This window comes from Ascaphus truei, chromosome 9 (genome assembly GCF_040206685.1).
Source record: "Ascaphus truei isolate aAscTru1 chromosome 9, aAscTru1.hap1, whole genome shotgun sequence".
NCBI lineage: Eukaryota > Metazoa > Chordata > Amphibia > Anura > Ascaphidae > Ascaphus > Ascaphus truei.
Window position 1 is genome coordinate 18,426,495 of NC_134491.1, and position 20,603 is coordinate 18,447,097.

At 43.7% G+C, this 20,603-nt stretch overlaps 1 protein-coding gene across 3 annotated transcripts in view; it reads right to left on the reverse strand.

The window, feature by feature from the left end:
• VTI1B (vesicle transport through interaction with t-SNAREs 1B) overlaps nt 1-19,449 on the reverse strand; it is a 36,995-nt gene extending 17,546 nt beyond the window's left edge. The window contains exons 1-6 of one of the 3 annotated variants that reach the window (XM_075613515.1): nt 19,289-19,448; nt 17,869-17,927; nt 12,259-12,453; nt 11,330-11,503; nt 5,412-5,473; nt 153-883 (exon numbers count right to left, since the gene is read on the reverse strand). In XM_075613515.1, coding sequence (XP_075469630.1) covers nt 787-883; nt 5,412-5,473; nt 11,330-11,503; nt 12,259-12,453; nt 17,869-17,927; nt 19,289-19,385 — 684 coding nt within the window. In that variant the 5' untranslated portion in view covers nt 19,386-19,448 and the 3' untranslated portion in view covers nt 153-786. Of the gene's footprint in view, nt 1-152; nt 884-5,411; nt 5,474-10,010; nt 10,053-11,329; nt 11,504-12,258; nt 12,454-17,868; nt 17,928-19,288 lie in introns of those variants that run through there. The other 2 variants (XM_075613517.1, XM_075613516.1) reach the window with 2 other exon arrangements.
• Nucleotides 19,450-20,603: the final 1,154 nt, after the last annotated feature.

Genomic DNA, 20,603 nt, shown 5'->3' on the forward strand with positions numbered 1-20,603 from the left:
GACTCAGAAATTTAAAAAAATATCAAGCAACTGTTCAGAGACAAAATGAATACAGAACCTTGCTCAAACTGTTCAGAGCCAAAACTAGTTTGTCATCTTACAAGTATATGTTGGAATGAAGACCCTGAATGAATCTGTACAGTGTACACAAATAGGCACAATACACATGATTTAATATAATTCAGTTATCCTCTTGCAAAGTCTGCTACAAATGAAAACATTTAACCACAGAAGTGTGGGACCTTTTATCCATTTCTTTTCTGATTAAGTACAGCTTAGCTATGTAAAATAACTAAAGGGAACTCTAGTTCTACTTGGATTCGCTGGTGAGTGATGGTTTGGCCATGAGTAAGGCTCTTACAGTTCATATAAAAAAAAAAAAACATTGCACCAAAATGTGTTTACTTTTTAGGTGTACTGTACCCATCCGTCCACTAATTAATAAAATTGATATGCTTTTAAACAACCAAAAACGTATCTGACATATTCCAAGTTCATGCATGATTAGATAAATCAACAATATACGTAGAGTGAACCAGGCGTCATTCGTTGCCTTCTCAACCAGTTTGGTCATGTTCTCCACCGGCAAAGCGTCACATGTCGGTGGTGACGAGCAGAATACATTTAATGTTTTTTAGTTATACAAAAGATAACCGTGACCTGCACCTTCTGAAGTCCATGGTACACAGACACAGCCTTCTGAATGCTCTTTACAGTACAATGTCCATGCCTGAGACGTACTACTGTCCATTTGAAATAGAGAGGATCCACCATGGGAGATGCAACTCAGCTTTTGCGAAAGAATTTATAATAGACTAAGCCCACCAGAATGGCAAGTTCCAGGATAATGATGATGGACAAGAGGAGCTTGTTTGTCACAATTCTAGAAAGGAATGCAAAAAGGGATTTAGATGGCAATTTAACAACATATACAGTGGTTGATGCCTTGTTAATGGCGGTAACAATGTACATACAGTACACTGATAGCTTCATCAGGTGAGTGCTAGGAGGATTCAGAGGAATGTGGTATATGTGGTGCTCAAAATTGAACAGGTAACTTCATGAGACATATTTGGTAATGAGACCATTAATTTGGTGGTCCGGCGATGATGGAGTGCCCCTCAATAATGCAATGAAACTGCGTAATAACTGTAGGGGAAGTGACAAGTGGAGTCAGTTGAGACAACCACCGGGATGTACACAATAATCACCCTGACAGTATAATGAGGAAGGAACTGTGTCCATTAACAGCAGGATTTAGATAAGGCACATTGGCACTTTACCTGCTCATCCAGGGGGCACTCTCAGGATCAGTAGCATGCAATCCATCCGTTAATGAGTCCAAGAGGGTGGTTGGTGTAGATAGAGCACAGCTCCAGACGCCCTGCAATGTCAAGCAGGGAAAACAAAACCAGGCCACTCCGCAGTAGTATCAAATTTGTATTTTGCCAACTAACACATACAGGGAACAAAAATAGGACAGATAGAACGCACCTACGCGTTTCGTACAGGGGTACTTTATCAAGGTGAAGCAAGAATAAAATAACAGCCTATTTATACCCACCTTTAGCGCTTCTAATCCAATGGGTTGCGGCATCATTCGCCGGCAGCTGCGAGCAGTCGCGGCTGTATGACGCACACTCCCAGGGAATAGGGTGCATCAGGTAGTACATAGGGACTGCCACGAGACCTCCGTCGCGTCATAGAGATGACGTCATCAGCGTGCGGCACGTAGGCCAATCGCGATGACGCAGCGTCCATCTCCATTGGCTGGGATATGTCACGTGATCTAAACACTTTTTTACAACGTACAACTTTATTGATATAACACAGTGTGAAAATAAAAACACCAAGATACTTGGCAATAACATATCCTTGAACAAAACTTAAACAGAAAACTCGCTGGATAATTAAATCGCAGACTCCCAGTCACGGTATAATATATCTATAACTACAAAGATATCATATTGCTAATTATACATTGAATAATTGTGAAAAACAATGCATCATGAAAGAATTGTGTTAAATAGAGATATATTCATAATAATGTGACCATTCATGGGACAGAAATAGAACCTTGCTAGTTCATGGAAGCCTAAAAAGTAGATGTGTATATAATAACATCAGATGGTGATCAAAAAAATTCCAGAATAGTATAACTTGAAGAACAATATACATTTTATGCTTGTAGTACATCTAGGAGAGGAGACATGTGATACATAAACTGTTATGTCTCTGTATCTTAATTGAGACATGAACACAGATTGGGATTCTATAATGTTAATTGAAAAATAAAAGGAATAAATATAACCAAGATTTATAAAAAAGATTTATAAAAACCCTCAATAATGAAAACTATACATTAATACATTTATAAATGGTGAATAACCCTTTATAATGAGGGGAATTTGATTATATATAATATATTAAATATAACGATTACAAATATATTAATTGCAAATAAGCAGAAATAATCATTAATCATAAGAAGTGACTTATATCCCATTCTGTGTTCATACCTAGGGGTATTCTAGTTCTAAGGGTAAAAATCCAACAGGATTCACGTCTATCTAGGTGTTTGGTCCTGTCCCCACCTCTTGGAGGAACAGGTATTAGTTCAATTCCTTGAAATGAAAAGGAATTAATGTTGCCTTGTGGACAATTGAAAAAATGCTTGGACACCGGGTGATTCTGATCACCAGTTCGTATAAGACGTAAATGCTCTAGAATTCTGATTTTCAAACATCTAGTTGTTCTCCCGACGTATTGTCGGCCACATCCACACTGCAGTAGGTAGATAACAAATGTGGAGTTGCAATTCAAAAAAGATTTAATTTTATAGTTTAAACCAGAATTAAATGAGCAAAATTGTTTGCTATTTTTCATTTTTGGACATACTTTGCAGTGTGTGCAAGAGTATGTGCCATGTGGTGGATTGAAAACTTCTTTTTTATCATCACTGAATTCAAAGAGACTTGGGGAGAGACTATTGGACAAAGTTTTGGCCCGTTTGTAAACTACATTAGGACCCGAAATGATGTGTGGTTTCAATACTGGATCTAGGGTCAGCACGTTCCAGTGTTTTTTTAGAATATTTTTAATTATTGGTGCTTGTTTGCTATACGGGGTAATGAATGTTTCTCAAGAGGGGTTACAAAAAGGCGGATTTGGACAGATCATTGAGGGAGGTATCAACCTTAGATAGAAGTTTATTGCTGAGGAATGAACCAAGACCAAATAGGGATAATATTAGCCCCTCATTCATTACCCCGTATAGCAAACAAGCACCAATAATTAAAAATATTCTAAAAAAACACTGGAACGTGCTGACCCTAGATCCAGTATTGAAACCACACATCATTTCGGGTCCTAATGTAGTTTACAAACGGGCCAAAACTTTGTCCAATAGTCTCTCCCCAAGTCTCTTTGAATTCAGTGATGATAAAAAAGAAGTTTTCAATCCACCACATGGCACATACTCTTGCACACACTGCAAAGTATGTCCAAAAATGAAAAATAGCAAACAATTTTGCTCATTTAATTCTGGTTTAAACTATAAAATTAAATCTTTTTTGAATTGCAACTCCACATTTGTTATCTACCTACTGCAGTGTGGATGTGGCCGACAATACGTCGGGAGAACAACTAGATGTTTGAAAATCAGAATTCTAGAGCATTTACGTCTTATACGAACTGGTGATCAGAATCACCCGGTGTCCAAGCATTTTTTCAATTGTCCACAAGGCAACATTAATTCCTTTTCATTTCAAGGAATTGAACTAATACCTGTTCCTCCAAGAGGTGGGGACAGGACCAAACACCTAGATAGACGTGAATCCTATTGGATTTTTACCCTTAGAACTAGAATACCCCTAGGTATGAACACAGAATGGGATATAAGTCACTTCTTATGATTAATGATTATTTCTGCTTATTTGCAATTAATATATTTGTAATCGTTATATTTAATATATTATATATAATCAAATTCCCCTCATTATAAAGGGTTATTCACCATTTATAAATGTATTAATGTATACTTTTCATTATTGAGGGTTTTTATAAATCTTTTTTATAAATCTTGGTTATAGTTATTCCTTTTATTTTTCAATTAACATTATAGAATCCCAATCTGTGTTCATGTCTCAATTAAGATACAGAGACATAACAGTTTATGTATCACATGTCTCCTCTCCTAGATGTACTACAAGCATAAAATGTATATTGTACTTCAAGTTATACTATTCTGGAATTTTTTTGATCACCATCTGATATTATATACACATCTACTTTTTAGGCTTCCATGAACTAGCAAGGTTCTATTTCTGTCCCATGAATGGTCACATTATTATGAATATATCTCTATTTAACACAATTCTTTTATGATGCATTGTTTTTCACAATTATTCAATGTATAATTAGCAATATGATATCTTTGTAGTTATAGATATATTATACCATGACTGGGAGTCTGCGATTTAATTATCCAGCGAGTTTTCTGTTTAAGTTTTGTTCAAGGATATGTTATTGCCAAGTATCTTGGTGTTTTTATTTTCACACTGTGTTATATCAATAAAGTTGTACGTTGTAAAAAAGTGTTTAGATCACGTGACATATCCCAGCCAATGGAGATGGACGCTGCGTCATCGCGATTGGCCTACGTGCCGCACGCTGATGACGTCATCTCTATGACGCGACGGAGGTCTCGTGGCAGTCCCTATGTACTACCTGATGCACCCTATTCCCTGGGAGTGTGCGTCATACAGCCGCGACTGCTCGCAGCTGCCGGCGAATGACGCCGCAACCCATTGGGTTAGAAGCGCTAAAGGTGGGTATAAATAGGCTGTTATTTTATTCTTGCTTCACCTTGATAAAGTACCCCTGTACGAAACGCGTAGGTGCGTTCTATCTGTCCTATTTTTGTTCCCTGTATGTGTTAGTTGGCAAAATACTAATTTGATACTACTGCGGAGTGGCCTGGTTTTGTTTTCCCTGCTTGACATTGCAGGGCGTCTGGAGCTGTGCTCTATCTACACCAACCACCCTCTTGAGTGCTAGGAGGATAAAAGATGTATGCGCACATGAAAATATTGGTAACCTAGCCTGTGACTGCAAACTAATGCCAACAATTATGTAGATGCAAATACTACAATAAAAATATATAGATCGATGTATAGATGAGTCTATAGAGGAGTCTGCATCACTGGCGCCCAGAGATTCCCTGAAACTGGTCCTGAGATGGACACAATGGTGGTGTGTGTACTGACCATATTGCAGCCATGATGCTTAAGTTGAAACCCTTCAATTCAAGGAACAAGTATCGCAAAAGGCATTACTAGCTTGGAGCCCTACAGTGAAATAAAGGGAGCCATTAATAGTTGTTCAAATACATGCAAAAGCCCCCAACTTACTTCCGGGACATGGATCTCAGGATTTTCCGACTCTTGCTTAAGTTTTCACTTGTATTTGCCAACTGAAGAGAAAAACAAGTCGACAGTAACACTGCAAACAACGTGTGTGTAAATCCCTGTTAACACATCTTGGTTAATGCGCTTTTGTGCGTTATCTCCTTAGTCATTGTTTTCAATAGCACCACAGTCGGATAACATGCATGGGTGAATGAACACCTGCTAACGAGATCTTATAACATCTGCATGCAACTACTATAAATATAAAAGTTCTGGCTGAGCGCTGGGTATTTGGACACCTCTTACAATATTGTTACCACATTTTGTATGATGGTTCCTGAGATCAAGGAGCAGGTTTTTAGACACTGGCTCTTATATATACGCACAGATGTATATATTCAATTGAAAACGCTTACGTTTGTGTTCAAACCCTTCAAAAGTCTGGAAATGTCAAGGTTAAGGCGACGTGCACCTTTAACCCTCCCCATGCTTTGCTGTTATCATACATGATTCCATCACGAGAGAGAGAATGGAATCTCATTCAACTTTGGCATTTAAGAAACAAAATGTAATTATGCATTTAGAAATCTCAGTATTTTGGTGGTTTTAGAATTCAAGCAACACCGGGTACTTTAAGCTTGTTATATATACACAACCCCTCAAGCTGCGTAAGAGTACAGCACAACCCTGTAGGTGAAATAAAAAATGTTAAATATTTAACCATTTGTTCTTAATATTTAATTTATGGATAGTGGGACATCAGTGGGCGATTGTCAGATTAGCCTGCCAGTGACTATTATACATCAAGAACATATAATGCATCTAAAAGTCTGCAAATATAAAACTCAACATAAAGGGGAAAATGGGGTGCTCAACACCAGTAAACTTCATCCAAATGTCTTAAAAAGACTCCATAGTAGAATAGTGTCACTTATGAATCAATGCAGTGACGGGTTTGTTTTTATTTATGTGTTTTGTATTTGGGGGATGTGGAGCGATTGGGGTCGTTTACCCTATGATTAAGGACCCTGTTTATTTATCAACAAAAGCTAGGTTTGTGTGTTTGTTATTTTGTCCTCTATTAGTTCTTTTTTATAAATATCCCTTTTGTGGTGTGTTAATACACACTTTCACGGCGTTCCTGTGGGGGCCGAAGGGTGGGCGTGTAGCCATGCCAGCCTTCCTATTGGCAGTATGTCGGCGCGCTCGGACCAATCGGTGCCTCGGAGGTATGTCACGTGGGGCGGAACATCGCTTAGTTACAGGCCTGTAATTTCAGTTGTGTTTATCCGGTTTCCAGGGTGAACATGCGCGCGAGCGGGGGACGTGTTTACCCATCGGCATTCGTGCCTTTTGTGGTGGCGCCTCGCGTGACGTCACGCGCATGCGCGCCTTGGGGGAAATTCGATTTTACACAAGTGTTGGTGATCATTATTATGTAGCTATGGGTATATAAGACAGCCACTTGCTCTACATCCCATACTCCTTGATAAAGGACCTACCGGTCCGAAACGCGTAGGAGGTTGTGTGTTTCCCCCCTTGGGGTGATGATTTTACTGGTCATGGACTGAAATAAATGGAAATGACTTTTTACCACCTGACTCCCTGGCTGTGCGCTATTTGCTCTTTTCTATAAAACACACCCCACACACGATGGGGCCAAAGGAAGTGATGAGGATTACAAATTTAGAATAGTAACAGCAGGTGACATGTTTGGTATACTGGGACAGAATAACTTGACTCTGCTGCCCCCTAGTGTCCACTGACAAGACATACAAAGGAAGCACAACATGACTCATTTAATTATTATTTTTTAGTTACCGGATGGAAGCAGGGGGCCTCGGCAGCTGAACTGGTTAATTTCAGCTACAGGGACCCCCGGCTTCCAGAGATGCTCACCTCCGTAGGAGTGCTGGTATCCCAGTGCAGTTTAATTATCCCGGTCACGCTGGCCAATTGGAAGCTGCTCCAGATGACATCCCAGCTGTCTATTGGTCCGCGTTACGCAGGACATTTAAACATCGCCATTACGTTAGGCACACAGTTCCCTGGCTGCAGAGATACCGGCAACACCCTACGGAGGCAAGTATCTCCGGAAGCAGGGGGTCTGCAGAGCTGAGATTAACACCGTTCACTCCCCAGAGACCCCCTGCTTCACTCCCCAGAGACCCCCTGCTTCACTCCCCAGAGACCCCCTGCTTCACTCCCCAGAGACCCCCTGCTTCACTCCCCAGAGACCCCCTGCTTCACTCCCCAGAGACCCCCTGCTTCACTCCCCAGAGACCCCCTGCTTCACTCCCCAGAGACCCCCTGCTTCAATCCAGCAATAAAATAATGAAGTAATAATCCCAGAAGAACAGGGCATTACTGGCCAATAATGCCCTGGCTGGAAGGCCCGAGGCGAAGCCGAGCGACTTTAACTCAGCCAGGGGATTATTGGCCAGTAATGCCCTGTTCTGAGGGGATTATTACTATTATAGGCTAAATGTAGGCTTATTTCATAAATAATAGACACTTTTGTATAGTTAAAGATTTTTTTATTAAAATAAAATGGTAAATACATTAAACCACCTCTATATACGCTTACACTGCAGCTATCTGTATTCACACACTGCCGCCCCCTCTTTGTACACACACACGCACGTTTCATGAGGGAGAGGAGTCAACCCGTGGCTGATACTTCCTGACCAATCCCCTGCCGTGTCTCAGAGCTGTTCTGAAAGCCGATTGGCTGGAAATAAACACATTGAAAATATACACAATGCAAGCTGCAAAAATTCCGGCCATTATCCAATCAGAGAGCAGGGATTTCAGTAATGCCCGGAACTTTACTGCTTTAGCCTATAGTAATGAATACGCAATGCAGCCTGTTCTGCTGCTTTAATGGAATAAGTGTATTTATAAGCCGTTCAATGCTAGCACATTACTAAACAAACTATTCCAGGCTCCACTGGCAGCAAAAAGGTTAAAAGTCTAGAAACGCGGTCCTCGGGGGCCATCCGATCAGACCGCGTTATAACCGGGGTCACGCTAATTTAAAAAAATGGGCGCAGCGCACCTGATCGGAATGAGGGAGGAGGCGCCCGGGGTTTCACCCGGAGACTTCGGGTTTGGCATCCCCTTCCCCGGGCTTGTGCCTGAAATCTCCGGGTGGGCGGGTGGTCTGGACAGCAGTGAGCAGTGGCGCGCTCACGTGAATGTGTGCTTCAAGCAGGCCAGAAAACAGAATAACTTGCTGCAGCCTTGTGTGGGAGGGGGGGGGGGGGGTTGTGGTTACCACAGCTCTGCATTGATTGGTTTAATCATTATGATGTCACAGTTTTACACAGGATTCTGGGACTTGTAGTTCACATGTCTGTAAATAAAATTGTAAAGGAAGAGAAGTAGGACTACAACTCCCAGAAGACCCTGCAGATGAGACGGCCAATCGCAAGCACTGCAGTTGCGGAGAGAGAAAAAGAGACAGAGGTTAAATAAGTGGGAGAGACAGACAGGTGGGGTGATTGCATACAGAAAGGGCACACAGCCCCTCACATCTGTCCCTCCCACTGCAGGGTTATACACAGAAAGGACACATAGTCCCTCCTACTGCCGGGGGACACAGAGAATGGACCACCGGTCCCTCACATCTGTACCTCCCACTGCAGGGTGACAGAGAGGACCAATAGCAGCTTACATCTGTACACCTGTCCCTCACATATCAGGGTGACACAGACAGAGAGGACATCGTCCCTCCCACTGGCTCAAATCTATTCTCCCAGTGAAGCGTGACAAGAACAGAAATGCCCGCAGTCCCTCACACCGATCACTCCTTCTGCAGGGTGATACAGTAAGGAAGGACCCACAGTCCCTCTTACTGCAGTGTAACACAGACAGAGGACTCCCAGTCCCTCACATCTGTCCCTCCCACTGCAAGGTGGCAGAGACAGAAAGGACTCGGTCCCTGACATCTGTCCATCACACTTCAGGGTGACACAGACAGGACACACAGCCCCTCACATCTGTCCATCACACTTCAGGGTGACACAGACAGGACACACAGCCCCTCACATCTGTCCATCACACTTCAGGGTGACACAGACAGGACACACAGCCCCTCACATCTGTCCATCACACTTCAGGGTGACACAGACAGGACACACAGCCCCTCACATCTGTCCATCACACTTCAGGGTGACACTAAAATAAATACCCACAGTCCCTCTCTTCTGCCCCTTTGTGTCAGAAAGGCCACCATATTTCATATCTGTCCCTCCTGCAGTAAGGTGACAACTGTCAAAATGGCTGCGCGGCGTCAAATGGCGCTGCATTGCCATGCAAACGGGCACGTGGCGCAACAGCATCACGTGATGCCCGTTGCCATGACAATGAGATGCCACGACGTCATGCGGCGCCACATTGTCATGGCAACTTGACACCACGTGACGGTACATAGCGTCCCGTTGTCATGGCAACACGGTCATTTAAAAAACCCAATTAAAATCTCCAGGTTGGCCGTCAGTCGAAGGTGGCAATCCTGGAGGCGCCGGCAGCCCGATCGCTATATGTATATCCTTTTGTCAACACGGACTCCGAGCAGGAAATGGTTCTCCATTTCACACAAGCGGTACTGTTACTTCACCAACATTCCCAGGGGAAAATACCCTTCCAAAAAGGATTGAAAAATATTTGTTTGATCGAGAAGAAAAAGCAAAAAACAGTTTTATCTTATTTAGCACATTACTGCAAAGCAGATATCATACCGTAGGAGTTAATTCCATGCTTAGAACGCGGTCCTATCCTTTACTTCCTCATATCCACGGTCCTTTACTCCACAACTCCAGCTTCTAAAGGAGCAATCCAGGCCGGTTTTTCTCTTCATTTTTAAACAGCATTGAATCTGGGGGTCTCCTTAGCCAAACCCCGGGAATTTCAGCTCTGGGGACCCCCTGCTTCCCGAGATACAGATAGTCAGAGGGTGCCGGTATCTGCAGCAGTTTTCAGCTTCCTGGTCCCGCTGGCCAATAGGAAGCCGCTCCTGATGACGTCGCGACTTCCTATTGGCCCGCAGGGTGCGGGGAAGCCTTGAAAATCTGCAATAATGTGAACCCTGGAGCAGCTACTGGCCTTCACTACGGAGCTAAACATCTCTGGAAGCAGGGCGTCCCCGGAGTCGAAATCACCGCATCAGCTCCCCCCTGCTGCGTTTACAGCTCAAAAAAGCACTCGCCACGTGAAAGATAAAATGGGTGCTGTTTCACACGCTGCACTGTCAGGCCCCATCCACAAAATACGCTTCTCCGCGCAATGCCAGTAAGAACGCCTCACCCCCCGCTTTGCTGCCCCACCGCGCCAATCCCTACACTAACACATTATAAATACTTGTGCTCACCTACAAGGCTTCACTTCACCCCACTCCACTCTACATCTCTCAGTACTCTCCCACACCCCATCTAGTTCTGCATCCCTCCGCCTCCCTTATTACTTCCTCTCACTCCCACCTCCAGGACCTTCCGGTGCTGCACCCCAGCTCTGGAATCAGGAGACTCTCCCCTACCAGATATACTGGTAGCTCCTTGCGCTAGGGGCCGCCTTCCTATCGGCTGTTTGTCTTAACTTAAATATACTGTTATACAATATTGTTGTCCTCCCTCCCACATTCTACAGCGCTACGGATTATGTTGGCGCCATGCAAACAAAAAGTTTAATAATACCTGCCTATAGTTAAATGTTGTACTTAGTGGGACTGCAGCTTTAATAAGCCATACAACTCTTTACAACGATTCCCACCTTTTAGTATGACGTTGCGCTTCAGAGACAGCGGCTTTTAAAATGAGACACTTTTAGGGGTAGAGAAACATGGCTATCACTTCATACATAGGCCTGTCTTTACTACAAGGTTTAACCCTGCTCTGCCGAGTATTACTCGCCGTGATACTCACCCGTCCTTTTGAACGTTCCAGCTGTTCTCTCTGCTCGCCCAGCACCTCTATGATATCTGTGCCGACTGCGTCCGTTTCTGCCGCCAGCACGTGGGATCTCGCGATGCTCTCCGTGGCGCGGTTGAGGCTTTCACTGCCTTGGTAAAGCAGAGCTCTCTGAGACTGCAAATGTGTCTGCGAACAATTAAATCAGCGTGTGAGCAATGGATGGAAAACACCAAATGCGACACAGGGTTTATAAGATCCTCCCCCCTCCCCCAGCCCCCCTAAACACAGCTTAAACACCTTACAGGGACGCGTGGGGGGAACTGGATACAGAAAGAGGATTTTTGCTACGGACTGAAGTTAATGAATTAGATGCAGATATAAGATAAATCACCCAATATGTCCATCAAATGCAAGCTCTTGGCTCAAATCTATTCTTCACCACTGACCAGTTAAGCGTCAATAAGTGTAAAGCCAGGCTCCCCCACTGGCGCCCCACACGGGACCTTTATGAGACCCTTGGGCTCTCTGCTCCTGCTAATTTCATACTAGTTGTTTAGGTGGCAAAGCGCAGTTTTTGCCACAAATTCACTTGTCAAAAAAAATACTGTGCTTCAACATTTTGCAAGTATTTAGACCATGTGATCTATATCTATATATATTTACATCGCCTTAACGCAGGGGTGGCCAACTCCTGTCCTCAAGTCCCCTTACCAAACAGGTCTTCAGGATATCCCAGCTTCAGCACAGGTGGCTCAATCATAGGCTCAGTCGAAGACTGAGTCTCTGATTGAGCCACCTGTGCTGAAGGGATATCATGAAAACCTGTCCTGTTGGGTGTCCCTTGAGGACTGGAGATGGCCACCCCTGACAACGTATAGAAAACCTCCCCCACAACCTCCTGCGGGGCACGTTGTACATGGCGATCGCTGCCCGACACTCACGCTCTGCTCGTTTTCCAGGCTGTAGACCCCCCGGTTGTGGTGGTGAGAAGCCATTCCCGGTCCCACCCCCAGGTCGGTGCTTCTCGCTTCTCTCTGCAGTTTCACCAGGTCTTTCTTGTGCGACCGCAGCTTGCTCAGCATTTGGTTTCGGAAAGGCGCTGGGGCGTATTTTAACTCTTCCTCCATTTCCACCAGCTAAGCGAGAAAAAGAACATTTTAGCCGTTACGCCATTACCGCTCAATACCAGGTCACACATAAAGACGGATTCCTCTCACTCCAGCGAGAGTCACTTTATTAACCCCGTTAATTTGAGCTTCGGGCACCCCCTGCTTCCCCAGATGCAGACCTCCGTAGAGTGTGCTGGTAATGACGGCTTTTCAAAACCCCGGCGCCCTATTGGCCCGCAGGGTGCCGTGACGTCATCAGGTGCGGCTTCCTATTGGCCCACGTGACGCGGGAGCGTTAAACTTGCAGGAGATACCGGAAACCCCTTTGCAGGTAAGTATCTCTGGAAGGAAGGGGTCCCCAGAGCTGAAATGAATGGGGTTCAGATCCAGGGACCCCCCGATTCAATCCCATGGTAAAAATAATAAGAAAAAAAAAAAAAGGATTGGATTGCTCCTTTAAAGATGGCGTTTATTTGTTTTATATAATTAATTATCTAACCAAATATGAAATGCATTCACAATACGGAGGTACTGACTATGCCGGAGACTTTTTGCAGCCAACAATGTAAATAGCAACAGTAATAATATTAAAAGAAGAGTGACGGTCAAAATAAGGCAAAGTGATGGTCATCTTTAACCTTGAAGAAATGCATGTTTGATTTTTTGGTGAAATAAACACCCAATTCCAATTAATAGGAGACTGATGATGGCCTCAATCTGCAAAGGTACATTTTTGATACTTTAATATATGTTTTAGTGTAAATTAATCAATCAGTGTTTAGTATTATCTTAATATATAAATTTGAAATTTGTATGGTTGGTGCTAGATGCGGTGAATCTGATTGGTCCTCAGCCTCTGGCCAATCAGACTGGGGGCTCTATGACGAGACACACACACACACACACGGTAAGTAAGTAAACGCTCCAGCTCACACCCCTGCCGCCGGGGCCTCAAACCGATGCGCCTCCAGCCTTTGTTCTCGCCTTGCCTCCCAGCTCACCTCACACCCCGGCGCCTCCCGCCTCAACCGGGCGGGACGAAGCGGCGGAACGGACGGCCGGGGGCAGTCTGAGGGAGCGCGAGCTGAGGGCCGCGTGCACGGGAGCGGCGGAACGGACGGCCGGGGGCAGCCTGAGTGAGCGCGAGCTGAGGGCCGCGTGCACGGGAGCCTGCACCTGAGGGAGCACGTTCCACTCTCCCTACCCCCCCCCCTCGTCCTGTCCACTGTGTCTGTATGGGAGAGCGTGAGTGTGTGTGTGACACTGTGTGTGTGTGTGTGTGTGTGTGACACTGTGTGTGTGTGTGTGTGTGACACTGTGTGTGTGTGTGTGTCACACTGTCCACTGTCTGTCCCCCCCCTCCCATCCACTGTCGTCCCCCCCCTCCTGTCCACTGTCCCTCCCTCCCTCCCTCCGGGGGGTGGGAGAGGGGGAGCACAGAAATAGGGGGAGAGGAGGGAGCAGGAAATTTAACTCACGGGCAACGCCGGGTTTCAGCTAGTTTACAATAAAAGCGCTCACTGTATTTTTGCATGCTTCTTACTGATGCACATTTTGGCACACAGGAACCACGAGACTGTACCCCTATTTTATGGTGAGAAGACATTACCAATGTATAAAGAACCAGGATACAATTTACAGCAGGGATTCTCAACGCCAGTCCTCAAGAACCCCAAACAGGTCTGGTTTTTAGGATATCCCAGCTGCAGCACCGGTGGCTCAATAAGTCAAAGTCACAAACTGAGCCTCTGAGCCACCTGTGCTGAAGGGACTTCTTGAGCTGTGTGTGCGCTGGAGCAGGGACTGATTAAGCCACCTGTGCTGAAGCAGGGATATATCATGAAAACCAGACATGTTGAAGAGGTGGGAGGGGGAGGGGGTCTTGAGAACCCCCGACTTAGTGCACGATAATTATGCTTTGACAATATGGGTTGGTGCTTTATCTGAACGAGTGTGTTGTAGTTTATTAGGTTACGGCGATGGGGCATCCTAAACCCGGCTAAGAGATTAGGACCAAATTTACACTGCAAGTATCGTGCAAATAGCGAGTGTGCATGTCAATCAACTTGCACTACAGTCCCAGCATCCGACAGTGTACAATCCCATGGCAAAAAAAAAGTGACTAATACTGTACACACGCCATGTACATTAATGGCACGATATAAAAGAAGATATACATATCACAATGTAGGTGGAAACAGAGCAAATCAGGATTCCAGGTGCTGTACTTTTACCATTAGACCACACGTCAAAACATTATAAACTAGCTGAAAGTACCCGGCATTGCTCGGGAATTTTAACAAACCAACCTCATCCCTCCCCTCCTCTGCCCTATCCCTTTCTCTCCCTCCCATCACTTTCCTTTAATACCTTATGATGTCCCCAATTATTTCCGTACTCGCTCCTTCTCCAGCATTACTACTTTCTCCTCACGTGCCAGCTGACTTACTCTTTCTTTCTTCGTCTGCTTGTCTGTGTAAACGTTATAGCTACTGTATCCGACTCTTTATCTGCCACCAGGCTATGTGCATTATGATGTCTCGTGCCAGGTTCCATACCCAGTGGCTGATTTGCTTGAGAAATTGTAATAATTCAGAATAAAAAAATAGAATGTATCTAATTGTATCCAAACAGACACAAACCTGCTCCTTAATCTCAGGAAACATCAAACAAAATTTGGTTATGATATCTAAAGAGGTGTCCAAATGCGAACAGAAAGTTTTCCAAAATTATATATAGATATATAGATATATAGATATATATGCAAATATAGCTGTATGCTCATCTGCATGTCTTAGGTAGGTCTGCAACCCCACCTTTCCCCATTATCACCCAGCATACAGCACTTCCACTGCAGCAAGGGATTCTGGGAAATGACATGCAAATGAGCACACAGTGTCACTTTTTGCCTCAATAACCATCTTTAACATGGTTCCCTATAGGCTTAAGCTTGCTGCATGGTTACAGCCTTGAGCACAGCCAGGGTTAAGGTGCATACCCAGAAAACCACCCACAGACAGCTGTTTCGACCTTGATGGGTCTCATCAGTGTGGGGTTGATTTTACTGGGAATGCAAGAGAGGCTTATGGGATAGGCTAAACCATAATACTGAGTTAAGTTATGGGTGATAATGGGGAAAGGTGGGGTTGCAGACCTACCTAAGACATGCAGATGAGCATACAGCTATATTTGCATATTTGCTTTCCTGTGGAGGGTTTTTGTCACTTTTTTTTACTCACCATAACTTAACTCAGTATTATGGTATAGCCTATCCCATAAGCCTCTCTTGCATTCCCAGTAAAATCAACCCCACACTGATGAGACCCATCAAGGTCGAAACAGCTGTCTGTGGGTGGTTTTCTGGGTATGCACCTTAACCCTGGCTGTGCTCAAGGCTGTGACCATGCAGCAAGCTTAAGCCTATAGGGAACCATGTTAAAGATGGTTATTGAGGCAAAAAGTGACACTGTGTGCTCATTTGCATATCATTTCCCAGAATCCCTTGCTGCAGTGGAAGTGCTGTATGCTGGGTGATAATGGGGAAAGGCGGGGTTGCAGACCTGCCTAAGACATGCCTTAGACATGCAGATGAGCATACAGTTATATTTGCATATATATATATATATATATATATATATATATATTGTGACAGAGTCACTGACTCAGTAGGCTGTGACAGTGAATGGAGAGATGCAGCAGCCAGTTCACCAAGTGTTAATCTCCTCAGACAGAGAAAGCACAGCTGAAGACTGATTAAACAGGGGCTGAACTATTTGCATATTTGCTTTCCTGTGGAGGGTTTTTGTCACTTTTTTTTACTCACCATAACTTAACTCAGTATTATGGTTTTTATATATATATAGATATATATATATAGATATATATATATATATAGATATATATATATATAGATATATATAGATAGATATATATGCAAATATAGCTGTATGCTCATCTGCATGTCTTAGGCAGGTCTGCAACCCCGCCTTTCCCCATTATCACCCAGCATACAGCACTTCCACTGCAGCAAGGGATTCTGGGAAATGACATGCAAATGAGCACACAGTGTCACTTTTTGCCTCAATAACCATTTTTAACATGGTTCCCTATAGGCTTAAGCTTGCTGCATGGTCACAGCTTTGAGCACAGCCAGGGTTAAGGTGCATACCCAGAAAACCACACACAGACAGCTGTTTCGACCTTGATGGGGTCTCATCAGTGTGGGGTTGATTTTACTGGGAATGCAAGAGAGGCTTATGGGATAGGAGATATATATATATATATATACATATATAAATTGGGCTAATAGGAGCTTGCCACGATATGAGAGATATATATATATATATATATATATATATAGCAGATTAGGATTATGAGAACAAATCAGGATACTGAAAAGGCAGGCTAAACCTCAATCATTTTAAATGGACTCCTTGCTCTTCGAAAACAAACATAATTTTTTTTTTTTTTTAATGTGTTGAAGTTGCCATTTTGTCACGCTGGTGATGTCATTTACGGAACAGGAAGTTCCAGGTGTCATAAACCTCAATGTGATGTCACAGAACTTTCAGCTCGGGCAGCGGAGAGAGACGCAGAGCACTGAACATGGTGGCACCCAGAGGGAAGCCGTACCGTCCATTAATTGGGGTGATTGACACTGGTTATGTTATTGCTATTTGGTTCTTTTTTTTAATATACAAAAACATTTTGATGGCAGTTTTAATATGTTCACTTTAATTGGGCCTGTAAAGTAGCAATCACCCCCAGAATCCTATGTGAATTTAACATACATACACACAGATACATACATACACATAGATACATACATACACATAGATACATACGCCCCCGAGCAGGTCCTGCTTTTTCTTCTTTTAAGTGACTGTTAAAAATCAGGACTTTTTTCATCTCTAGCTTCCGTGGTTACCACAGTAACCTTTACACCACAATGGCGAGAGCTCACCTTAACCTCTTAAATCACTTAATATTTCTACTGCTTATAACTCCCGAACGGAGCATCAGATAAAAATATATATATATATACAGCGTTACATAGTGGGGACGGATACCTTTAGGTCGCGTCCGCGTCCATGGCGAGCGCACACATGACCGTGCTCGTGGCTTCACGTGCCTGTAGCGATTTGTGGCCTAGGGGGAAGACGCGATCGGGAGGCGCGGCGGAGGTGTGGCCATGACATCATGGAGCTGGTTCGCCCTCATTGGGTTACCTCACGTGGCCCGGCAGAAACATTTGTCTGCTCATGGATCTTGCGCGCTCTATGGCCTACCTCAGCTTTGATCGCGCAGCGTCCGCACTCGCCATGGACCGGGCCTTACACTAAATGCATTACTTTACCACCGATCTTGATATCTAATCACAGATTATTCTATGTCTATTGCAAAAACCCAACGTAACAAAGCATTCGAGTGTCAGATTTTTACCATCTCATTCGCTTCCTGTTGCTTTTCATCAAATTCCCGGAGAAGTTTTTTCTTTTCTTCTGCAAAACAGGACAGAGAATTTTGAGAGTTTTTAATACGGTATGTAGATCATTAAATATTAAAAAAAAAAGTGAACTGCCAAATTTGGATCACTTATCATTTGAGGTGCAGGCAGGGATAAACTTACTCTACTATGAGGCGTTTCTTGATGCAATATTCTTCTGGGATGCATCAATATGCGCTTCTAAATAAGAACACATTCCCACAACTCTCCTACATCTGACATTAATGTTAACAGAGAAGCAATGGAAAATCCTTGACTAAGGAAAAAATTAATTTGTCAGTAGAATCATCCCAAGATATTAAAAATATCATCACCCTGGCAATGGTCGTACCATCAGAGAGATATCATTTGCATCACTGTGTGTCAGTTTGCCAATGCTGTCAATCTGCATTGTATTTTAACCAATGATGTCAAAACACTCTAAAGATTTTAGACTAGTTAAAGCTTCTTAATAGATCCAGATAAAAAAAAAAAAAAAAAAAAGAGTGGGACGCACTGGACTGCACAAGACCGCTGATGCAATGCGTTCCAGGTGCCACCAGCAGCAAACGGGTTAAAATGAGTGTTTAACGTATGAGCCATTTTACAACTGACTGAGATGAGTTTTAAATGAAGGAACCGACCGGTCTGTCACCAGGTGAAATCTTACAGGATATTTAAAAGCCCTAACTAGCTTCTGAGCATTATCCATAATAAAAGAATTACAGGGACAATCCAGCAATTTAAGGCGTGAGATTTTACGCATGGACAAGCAAACTGCATCCCTCAGGTAAATTTACATCTACTAGACTAGAGAGACGGTACTAAGCCATACATCCTATGAATGGGATATACGCAGGCCTGGCTGGATGGCCCCACGCTTTTTCCCACAACAATTGAACTGATGGACGGTAGAGAGTGCGGTGCCTCAGTGTCTCCTTACCTTGTCCAGCGCGGCATCTTTTCTTACAGCGTCACGCTGCCACAATGTCACACTGCGTCAAAGGAGATGCTGCACCAGACAAGGTAAGACCCCATTGCACAAAACTCATAACCAGCCCCGGCTCATATACAGTGCACTGGTGCCAAGCACCATTTAGTAAATTCAACATTAATCATTATAATTGCTTTTTTCTTGTATAGCGCAGACAGCGTACAGTGCTGCACACTGAATTTTGCAAGTACCAGCCCCTTACAATCTCATTTCTTAAAGGGTCTAATTCCTCCTAGGACCAGAGCTCAGCATCAGTTCCCCCCGACTACAGCATCTCACAGATTTCAATGGAGTCTCAATCATAAAACACAATAATAATCAGGTCAAGTGCTGCGGTTCTGGGCCCAGAATGTGGGTCAGCACTGGCGAGTTCTTGCATTCACCTCCGCGGCAGCTCTGCAGCCTGTGCGGGATCCCCCGGAGGTTCCCATGCAGCCCATTAAACAGCTCGTGGAGCTTCTCAAACTGCTCCGAGGACATGATGCCCGTCACTGCGGGGACACGTGACCCACCTCCTCCCCACTGTTATTATCTCTGCTCCACTTCCGCCTCTCCAACCCAACAAAGCCGCTTCCTGCTTCCCCTGGGCTGCCCTTGGCGCCTGACCCCAATAAAACACCCCATTTTACACCGCAAGGCTATTTCCTTACTCCGGTGGGGGTTTTTCCCCGAGGTATTTATGAATTCATGTGAGTTGTTGTTTGTGAAAAGCTTTCTGAATCGAATAAAAGGTTTTATTTTGGTCATGCATCTGCGGGAGGTCAGTGGGGTCCTTTGCTGCGTGGAGGGTCCTGGGAAATGTAGTTTTCTGATGCTTTTTTTCGTTGTGACATGAAAAATCTATTGTCTGCATCACATGACTATAAGGAATCAACTGAATTAACCTAATATTAAAAGTGAAATAAAGTCTGTTTTTCAGCCTCACGTCTGTAAATCCGGATTACTTTTACATTAACTCCTCCAGTACCAATTCCAATAATATAGTTGATTGCAATCCCTTTCCCTGGTCAGCTAACAAATAATAATAATATTGATAATAAAAAGAATAATATATTTGTCTTACATAGACCGTGGATATTGGATATAGAATTTTGCAGGCACAACGGCTCCCTGCCCTCAAGAGCTTACAATCTAAGAGATAAAAGGATGTGTTCCTACGACTACTTATAGAGCTGCCTTCCATTTTTCTCTGATAGTAAAGGACATACTGATTTTATATTTATTACACGCACAGGCATCCAGAGATGTCATTTGTTTAGTTAGGTAGCCATGTTTTAACGGTATTATTAAAAAAATGTCTGTATTTAGTTTAAAAATCTGTATATTGCATTAAATCCTATTTCCACCTGCGATTTGCAAACTAACCGCAGCTCCCAACATCTCCTGAATGTTTGCCCTTTCCCACTACTTTGTCATTTTAACTGCTTCATTTGTTATTAACACACATTGCTTCCTTTTGTTCCTTCTAGAGCACCCTTTTATTTCTTAAATATATATATTTTTTAATGAACTCTCCAATACTTAAATACACAGAGTGAAGAGTGGAGAGAGAGATATGTAGCAAGCATAAGCTTATAAGGGACCATGTTCTATGGTTTTGAAGCAATAGGTGGCTCTGTGCTCATTTGCATGTCATTTCCCAGAATTCCATGCCGCAGTGGAAGCACAGTGTGCTGGGTGATAATGGTGAAAGGCAGG